We start from the raw sequence: 9,285 nt of genomic DNA, 5'->3' as shown, positions 1-9,285 counted from the left end.
TATTGAGTCATTCACTTCTATTTGTTTAATCCAGGATTTTTAGTGTATTATTTTCTTCAGTTACCTTTTTAAGTTCCTTTTGTAATTAGCCAATTGAAGTTTTTGTTCATTGCTTTCTTTTTCCATTTCACAAATTTTGCTCTTCGGGGAACTGGTGTCTTTTTCATGTCTCTTTTATAGGGCATTGTATGTTTTTCCAATTCCTTTTTGCAATGATCTCATTTCATTTCCTTATTTTTCTTCTAACTTTTCTTTTTTTTTTTCTAACCTTTTTAAAAACTTTTTTAATACTTTTTTTTTTAAAGATGCTTTATGCAATCTTCAAAGAAAGCCTTGTGAAATGGAGACTAGCTCATGTCTCCCTTTGGGGCTTCATCAGGAATTGTTTTGCCGTTAGATACCTCAGTATTTGAGGTCTGTTGTCTCTACGTAAAAGCTGTCTATGGTGAGAGTTCTTTTTGGTTTTTTATTCATTTTTTTAAGGTTTAAGGTCTGTTACAATGCAAAGGAGTGACAACTGCTTTAATTTTCCCTGGGACAATTCTGTTGATTGACTTCAGGTGCTGGGTAATAACAGTGAAGTCTGGTGTTCTTCCGGGGCTCAGTCGTTTTACAATTTGCCTTTTGTAGCAAATCTGCTAACACTTGCTTGCAACCAGGAAAAAGTAGCCTAAGAGGCTCACAGAAGATTCTCAGGTGCATGGAAGCTGCAATGCTCTGACTCCTGCCGCAGCTCTTTGCTCTAGCTCCCTGCTGTGATTTGGGTTTGGCAGACTGTTTCCCTTCCTGTTTGAGATAGACATGTTCTGAAGTTCTTCCAAAGTATCATCTATTTTGTACTCCAAATATTTGTGGATTCTTTGAGTCCAAAACCAGCTTAAAAATTAAATTTGCTGTTGGTTTGAGAGAAGGTCAGAGGAAGTATCGTGTCTGTTCTCCACCATCTACCCTTTTCCGTTCTTTATGATTTCCTTGGAATACAGACTCAATAGTGGCACTGTTAGGTCAAAGGCATAAGTAATGTCCGGACTAGCTCTCTGGAGGATCTCAGGACCATCCTTGATCTTAGTGGAGGAGTGCAGGAGGCAGGAGAGCCACCAGGGGGATGGTCAAAGAAGAAACATTTCATTTCCAGTCCTTCTCATCCCTTACATACCTTAGTACAATTACATCATTGCAGCATACTGAATATATGTGAGCTAGAGTACCATTGAAGAGGGGACCCTGGAACTCTGAAAATCCTCGAAGGAGAAAATCTTCTTCAATTCTTCCTCAATAAAAGACCCTGCCCCAAGTCCTTTTTTTCCCTTTAAATGAATTTAAGTTTTGACCACTTAAGGGGGGAATGAAGAGGGTTGTGGTCCCTTTAAGAAACTACATTTGTGATTCTTTTCAGTTTGATTTGTGATTCCTTTCAGATTACGCCCAGCCCCTCCTGGCTCATGCATTATCAGTTCAGGAAGCCTGCACCTTTGATTCATAAATACTGGTCAAAAGCACCCCTTTGAATTCCAGTAGGAGATCCAGGCTTGTCCTAGCCCCCATTGGATCTGAGCCAACTTGGGCCATCCCAGCCCCCATTCTGATGATCTGCTTGGGTTTCCTAACCCTCACCAAGCAAATTCTAGCCCTAATTGAAACCCAGCTAGGAGCCAACTTGGGACTTCACCCATGGGCCCTTTTAGCTAAATCTCTCATTATAAAAAGAGCCAAACTAAAATCCTCTCTTTGCAGAAGTTCCAAGCATACTAGTTATATGATGCTTGGCACTCCAAGAGTCTCTGCCCACTGGAATACTCTTTTCCAATGATATCTTCTCTTTACCATCACCTATTTCCTTAACCAGTCTTTAATCTTACTTCCAACTCTCATAATAAACTCTTTTTATCAATCTAGGTTTTCTGGTCTGTAAATTTCTTTATAAAGAATTTCTTGCGCCGCCAAAATGGAGTTCCCCAAAGCTCCCTACCCTTGCATCCCAAGGGATGCAGGGGAGCCAAACCTACCCTGAACCTCAAACTTGCCACTAGACCTTATTTAATTCCCTGACCACCAGAAACCCTAATTTCATTTGGGTTCCCCAAATCTAAACCTCATCACCATTATATCACCATACTAAGTACTAAGTATACATATTAATTAGAGAATCATCATCTCATCAATTCCACTGAGTTAACACCTTATTTCAAGTACTTCTCCAGAATTAAGCCCTCTACAAGTATATACAATTTGATAGACCTTTGGGCAGAGTTCCAGATTGCTCTCCAGAATGGTTGGATTATTTCACAATTTCCCCAACAATGCATTAGTGGTCCAGTTTTCCCACCTTCCCTCCAACATTTGTTTTTATCTTTTCCTGTCATTTTAGCCAATCTGAGAGGTGTGAGGAGGTACCTCAGAGTTGTTTCAATTTGCATTTCTCTAATCAATAGTGATTTAGAGCATTTTTTCATATGACTATTAGATAACTTTAATTTCATCATCTGAAAATTGTTCATATCCTTTGACATTTATCAATTGAGGAATAACTTGTATTCTTATAAATTCGACACTGTTTTTATATATTTTAGAAATGAGACCTCTATTAGAAACACTGATGGTAAAGATTTTTTCCCAGCTTTGTACTTCCCTTTTAATCTTACTTCTGTCGGTTTTGTTTGTGCAAAACTTTTTAATTTAATGTAATCAAAGTTGTCCATTTTGCCTTTTATAATGTTCTCTATAGGTAAATTATTCCTTTCTCTCCTAATTTGTTTATGATAGTATCCTTTATGCCCAAATCATATACCTATTTTGATTTTGGTATGGGCTGTGAAATGTAGGTCTATGCTGAGGCTTTAACATATTATTTTCCTGTTTTCCCAGAAATTTTTGTTCGAATACTGAATTCTTATTCCAGAAGTTGTGTAATGCTGGAGAAGCTGAGGCAAGATAGAGATTAGGGAATTTTAATATTTTATTTGAAAGGGAGACATTGTGCTGGGGGCATGTTGCCCCCAGGGCTGATGTCCAAAACATCCAGCAGTTAATGTGTGCTTCCCATGAAGTACACACACACACACACACACACACACACACACACACACACACAGCTCTAAGCTACCAGAGGGTAGGCTGAGGCAGGGACAGAGTCAGAGCACTGAGAGTGGGAACTATCAATCTGGTTCTGACAGGATTGGGGGGAGGCACCGGACATTCTGATAAAATGGAATCAAGAAGAACAATGACAGGATAGGGAGTAAGACCATAAATTCTAAAAAACTGGGAGTTAAGGATGTGTCCAGCTTAGAGCCAGAAAGTCTGGACTCCCCTTTATCTTGAGTTTATACATTGACAATTTATAACCTTAGAGTAAGTAGCACTGAGTTATATCAATCTTAATGCAACTAAGGGGATTGAGGCAGAACAATTAGGAAAAGTGAGGCAGAACAATTTAGGGAAACTGAGGCAGAACAATTTAGGGAAACAGGTAGAACAATTTAGGGAAATTGAGGCAGAACAAAAAAGGGAACTGTGGCACAACATTTGGAATCTGAAGTTTTATCAAATACTAAATTACTACAGGCCTTGGTTATTCTGTTGTGTGTATCTAATCTATTCCACTGATCCACCACTTTATTTCTTAGCCAGTACCAAATGATTTTGATGACTGCTGCTTTATAATATAATTTTAGGGTTAGTATTCCTAAGCTACCATCCTTTATGTTTTTCATTAATTCTCATGATGTTGAACTTTTTTTCTTCCAAATGAGTTTCATTAACTTTTTCCAGTTCTATAAAATATTTTTTTGGCCTTTTGATTGGTATAGCATTGAAAAAGTTGGTCAATTTAGGCAGAATTGTCATTTTTATTATATTAGCTCAGCCTACCAATGAGCAATTAATATTTTTGCAATTTTTTAGTTCTGACTTCATTTGTGTGAGAAGTGTTTTGTACTTATGTTCATATAGTTCCTAGGTTTGTCTTGGCTGGAAGACCCCCAAATATTTTATTTTAAATGAAATTTCTCTTTCTGTCTCTTGTTGCTGGGCTTTGCCAGTAATATATAGAAATGTTAATGACTTGTGTGGGTTTATTTTATATTCTGCAACTTTACTAAAGCTGTGAATTGTTTTGAATAGGTTTTTGGATAATTTTCTAAGATTTTCTAACTATACCATCATATTATCTGCAAAGAGTGATAGTTTTGCCTCCTTATTGTTTATCTAATTCTTTTAATTTATTTTTCTTTTCTTATTACTGAAGCCAACATTTGTAGTACAATGTTGAATAATGGTGGTGACAATAGTTATCTTTGTTTCACCCCTGGTCTTTTGGGGAATATGTCCAGTTTCTCTTCATTATAAATAATGCTTGCTGTTGGTTTTAGATAAAGAAAGCTCCTTTATTCCTATGGTCTCTAGTGTTTTAATAGAAATAGGTGCTATATTTGGTCAGAAAATTTTTCTGCATCTTTTGAGATTATTATATGATTTCTGTTGGTTTTGTTATAGATATGATCAATTATGCTAATAGTTTTCTTGATATTGAACCAGCCCTGCATTCTTGGCAAAAATCCCACTTGGCCATAGTGTATTGTCCTGCTGATAAGTTGTTGTAATCTCTTTGCTAATATTTTATTTAAAATTTTTTCATCAATATTCATTAGGGAGATTAGTCTGTACTTTTCTTTCTCAGATTTTTCTTTTTATCCAATGCCTGGGTTGCTGATATTCATAGACTTTGCTCCCCAGGCGCTCAGGACTGAGCCTACCTATGAACAACTGGTGACTATTTTCCATGAGAAACTTGACTGTTAATTACCCCCTGTGAAACCTCTTCACAACAACAGCTCCAGTGTCAGGAGACTAATAACTACCAACAATAAAGAACCATATTCCATGCTTGGTCAGTGCAACTACTAAGGCTCATGTCCATGACTAATGACAGAGGAGCCTGATGGAAGGAGAAGGCTGTTTACATTGATATTGTTCGGGGTCAAAGTCCCCAATTTTTCTTCTCATGAGCAAAGGAAAGTTCCCTCTGCTCTTTTCTCATCTCTTAATGTTCAGTTTTTGTTTTTGTTTTTTTGTTTTTTGGTCTGAATACTGTTTATTAAAGAGACACTTCTGAATATATCTCTGCCTGTTTCAGAACAGTAAGAATAAAAATGATGGGAAAGCTGGACTGAGAGGACAAGACCTTGGTTTGTATTGAGACAGCATTGTGATCAGAACTCTATCCAGGAACATTATGAGACAAGGATTATTTCTTTCAAATTAGGATCAATGTCAGGGAAGTTCTCAGGTAAGAGAAAAGATTGGTTGTAGTAGTAGTAGTAGTAGTAGTAGTAATAGTAGTAGTTGTTGTTGTTGTTGTTGTTGTTGTTGTTGTTGTGTGTGTGTGTGTGTGTGTGTGTGTGTGGATATGGGGGTTATGTTAATACTATCTCATTCACATAGGGATCTAACTTATTAATTGTATATCAGTTTGCAGCCAAACCTGTTCTTTCTACCTGAGCAAATTTTTTTCCTCTTTAATTAGTTAAATTGTCTCTTTAGACAACTTAAATCAACCAAATATTTGTCCTATTTCTATTTACTTGTGCCTAGAAAATACTTTACCCACTTTTTTTTATTAGATTAATGGCTATATTTTAACAAGGAATCTTCAGAGTTTAGAAAGAAGCAGCTGAGATTTGCTTAATAAATTTCCCTCTAAGGTGAAAGGATTAAGAAAAGAGACAGGATAAAAGGAGAGACGAAGTAGAAAAATGGAGGTGATAGAATGGAAGGAAATACATTTAGAACTTATAACTGTGAAAAAAATTGTAGCAAGTTTTCTTGGTAAAGGCCTCATTTCTCAAATATGTGGAGAACTGTATAAATTTTATAAAAATAAAAGCCATTCTCCAATTGATAAATGATCAAAAGTTATGAAATTTTCAGATGAAGTAAACAAAGCTAACTATACTCATGCAAAAATGATCTAAATTATTATTGATTAGAGAAATATAAATTAAAACAATTCTGAGGTACTACCTCATACTTATTAGATTTTCTAACAGGATAGAAAAGGAAAATGACAAATGACGGAGGGGAAAAAAAGACATTAATGTATTGTTGGGGGAGTTGTGAACTGCTTTAATTGCTCTTTAAAGCAATTTGGACTATGCCCAAAGGCCTATAAAACCATGCATATCCTTTGACCTCCCAAAAGCAATAAAAATCAAAAAAAGGAAAAAAAAATCTTATATTTATAAAAATATTTATAGCTGTTCTTTTTTGATGGCAAAGAATTGGAAAGTGGAAGGATGCCTATCAATTGGGAAATGGCTGAACAATCTGCATTAGGTGATTGTGATGGAATACTATTGTGCTAAAGGAAATGATTAAAAGCTCTCACAAAAACTTGGAAAGACTTACATGAGTTCATACAAACTGAAATGTACTGACTACAAAGTAACAGTAATATTGTAATATGATCAACTATGAATAACTCAGTTATTCTCAAGAATACAAAGATCCAAGACAACTTTGAAGGACATATGATGAAAACTGCTATACATCCCCAGAAAAAGAACTGATGGTGTCTGAATACAGATTGAAACATACTTTTTAAACTTTATTTTTCTCGAGGTTTTTTTTTTTTTTTTTTTTTTTGGTCAGTGTTTTCTTTAACAACATGACTAATAGGGAAATATATTTTGCATGACTGCACATGTATAACATATTGAACTGCTTCCCTTCTCAATGAGCAGGTTGGGAAGGAGGGAAGCAAAATAATTTGGAACTCAAAATTTTAAAAACCAAATTTTAAAAATTGTTTTTATATGTAATAAAATAAAATAAAATATTAAACAAACAAAAAATACAGTCATACTTCTTCTAAGAACCCAAAACAAGGAAGAAAAATCTTCCTTATCATCTGAGACTACTTCCTTTTTTCTTTCCTTCCTTCCTTCTTTCCTCCCTCCCTTCCTTCCTCCCTCCCTTCCTTCCTTCCTTCCTCCCTTCCTCCCTTCCTGCCTTCCTTCCTCCCTTCTTTCCTTTCTCCCTTCTTTCCTTTCTTCCTTCCTTTCTTCCTTCCTTCCTTCCTTCCTTCCTTCCTTCCTTCCTTCCTTCCTTCCTTCCTTTCTTCCTTCCTTCCTTCCTTCCTTTCTGTCTGCCTGCCTCTCTGCCTTCCTGCCTGCTTGCCTTCCTGCCATCCTGCCTTCATTTTTCCCTGCCTTCTTTTCTTCCATAAGCATAAGAAGAGATTATGGAAAATCTAGAAAGAATATTTCTAGAATGAGTAGTACTGGACCTGAGGATTCTATGATTCTGCAGTTCACAGAATGTTAGAACTAGAAAGCATTCTGATATTCTATTTCCCAATTGCCCATGTTTTTCAGGGTCATTACTGAGCCTCTGCTTAGAAATCAACAATAGCTAGGAACTATCTGCTTCCCAAAGTGAGTTGAAGACCTTTATTTTAGAGAGGCAGACACTGGAGGCTAAAGAAATTAAATGATATCCAAAGCATTGCTGGGTCTCTTGATCTAGGTGTGCAGACTCCTTCCATTGCATCATAAAGGTTGTGGATCTCTTCAACTAATGATATCGCTGTTTTCCTTTTTTCTATAAATTTTTACAAGAAATATAGATGTTTCCCTTTTAACCTTCCATTTCCAAACCCCTAGAGGAACTCTTTATGAGAACATTTCTGATGATGGCCTGTTCTTGAACAGGATAATGGAGTTTGGAACAGTATTCCTTTTATGCTCACTAGCCTGGTTGTGAGGTTAATAACCCATGTAAAGATATTGAATATCTCCTTTACTTAAATTCAAATCCTTTTTACTTTCAGGATATCATCAAGAGAATAGTCACATTATGGAAACTGAGCAGCTGTATTCCAGTACTGAGAGGATATTTCTAGATAAAACCTACTGCCAATGATATGGTTTTTACTCTGTTTTATGTTGTCTTTACATTTGTCTTCAGACTCTGGAGAAATGTAGGAGTTGGGATCAGACACTTGGGAACATCCTTACTGTTACGCTTAGCTCCATATTTCAATGTCCTTTTTTGAACTTCTTTCTCTTGTCTTGTCTCTAGTTGTTTTCCTGAAACTTCCAAGTACTCTTTCTCTATGGAGAGGAGCAATGAGACAAATGTGAGTGAATTTGTCTTCCTTGGCTTCTCAGCCCTGGCTGGATTTCAGCAACTATTGTTTGTAGTATTCCTTCTCCTTTATCTATTTACTCTAGGCACCAATGCTGTGATCCTGTCCACCATTTTGCTGGAGCGAGCCCTCCATACTCCCATGTACTTCTTCCTTGGAATTCTATCCTCATTTGAGACATGCTACACTTTTATCATAGTACCCAAGATGCTTGTGGATTTGCTGGCTCAGAAGAAGACTATCTCTTTCATGGGCTGTGCTGTTCAGATGCTCACCTTCCTTTTCCTTGGCTGTTCTCACTCCTTTCTGCTAGCAGCCATGGGCTATGACCGCTATGTAGCCATTTGCAATCCTCTTCGTTACACAGTGCTGATGGATCACAGGATGTGTCTGGGACTGGTAGCTGCAGCCTGTGTCTGTGGCCTCACAGTTGCCTTAGTTACAACATCCCTTGTATTTCACTTGCCCTTCCATTCTTCCAACAAGCTCCATCACTTCTTCTGTGACATTTCCCCTGTCCTCAAGCTGGCTTCCCAGCATACTCGCCTTGGTCAGATGGTCATCTTCATCTTGGGTATATTTGCCCTGGTCATCCCTTTATTGTTGATTCTGGCCTCCTATATCCGTATCATCTCTGCCATATTAAAGATCCCCTCCACTGTGGGAAGGTACAAGGCCTTTTCTACCTGTGCTTCCCATCTCATTGTTGTCACTGTCCACTATGGCTGTGCCTCTTTCATCTATTTGAGGCCTAAGACCAACTATAACTCTAGCCAAGATGTTCTGATATCTGTGTCTTATACTATTCTAACCCCATTATTCAATCCCATGATCTATAGTCTAAGAAATAAAGAGTTCAAGGCAGCGCTGAGGCATGCAATAAGCCAGAACTTGTGTACCAAACATTAAAGAACAGGTTATTCTATTTGATTTCTGTCTCTTGATTCTAATTCTCTAATTGTGGTATGTATGTATATTTATGTGTGTGTGTGTGGGGGTGGGGAGGTGGTTAGTGGTGAGAAGGACTGGTTAAGTTAAGGAGGAAAAGAATTTGAGATTTAGAAACAAAATTTGTATTATGTCTTGCATAACAGTTATATGGCCATGGAGGAAACCTTTACTTTCTTTGAACCTTGATA

General features: G+C 37.0%; 1 protein-coding gene across 1 annotated transcript; it reads left to right on the top strand.

The window, feature by feature from the left end:
• Positions 1 to 8,113: 8,113 nt before the first annotated feature.
• LOC127561313 (olfactory receptor 10K1) lies at positions 8,114 to 9,055 on the top strand. Its single transcript, XM_051996596.1, has one exon. The coding sequence runs from the start codon at positions 8,114 to 8,116 to the stop codon at positions 9,053 to 9,055; it is 942 nt and encodes a 313-aa protein (XP_051852556.1).
• Positions 9,056 to 9,285: the final 230 nt, after the last annotated feature.

The sequence above is a fragment of the Antechinus flavipes genome, chromosome 4 (assembly GCF_016432865.1).
Source record: "Antechinus flavipes isolate AdamAnt ecotype Samford, QLD, Australia chromosome 4, AdamAnt_v2, whole genome shotgun sequence".
Taxonomy (NCBI): Eukaryota; Metazoa; Chordata; class Mammalia; order Dasyuromorphia; family Dasyuridae; genus Antechinus; species Antechinus flavipes.
This window is presented reverse-complemented; position numbering and strand designations above follow the sequence as displayed.

Coding starts and splice junctions, on each gene's coding strand:
- LOC127561313 (XM_051996596.1), top strand. CDS start 8,114: ATGGAGAGGAGCAATGAGACAAATGTGAGTGAATTTGTCTTCCTTGGC.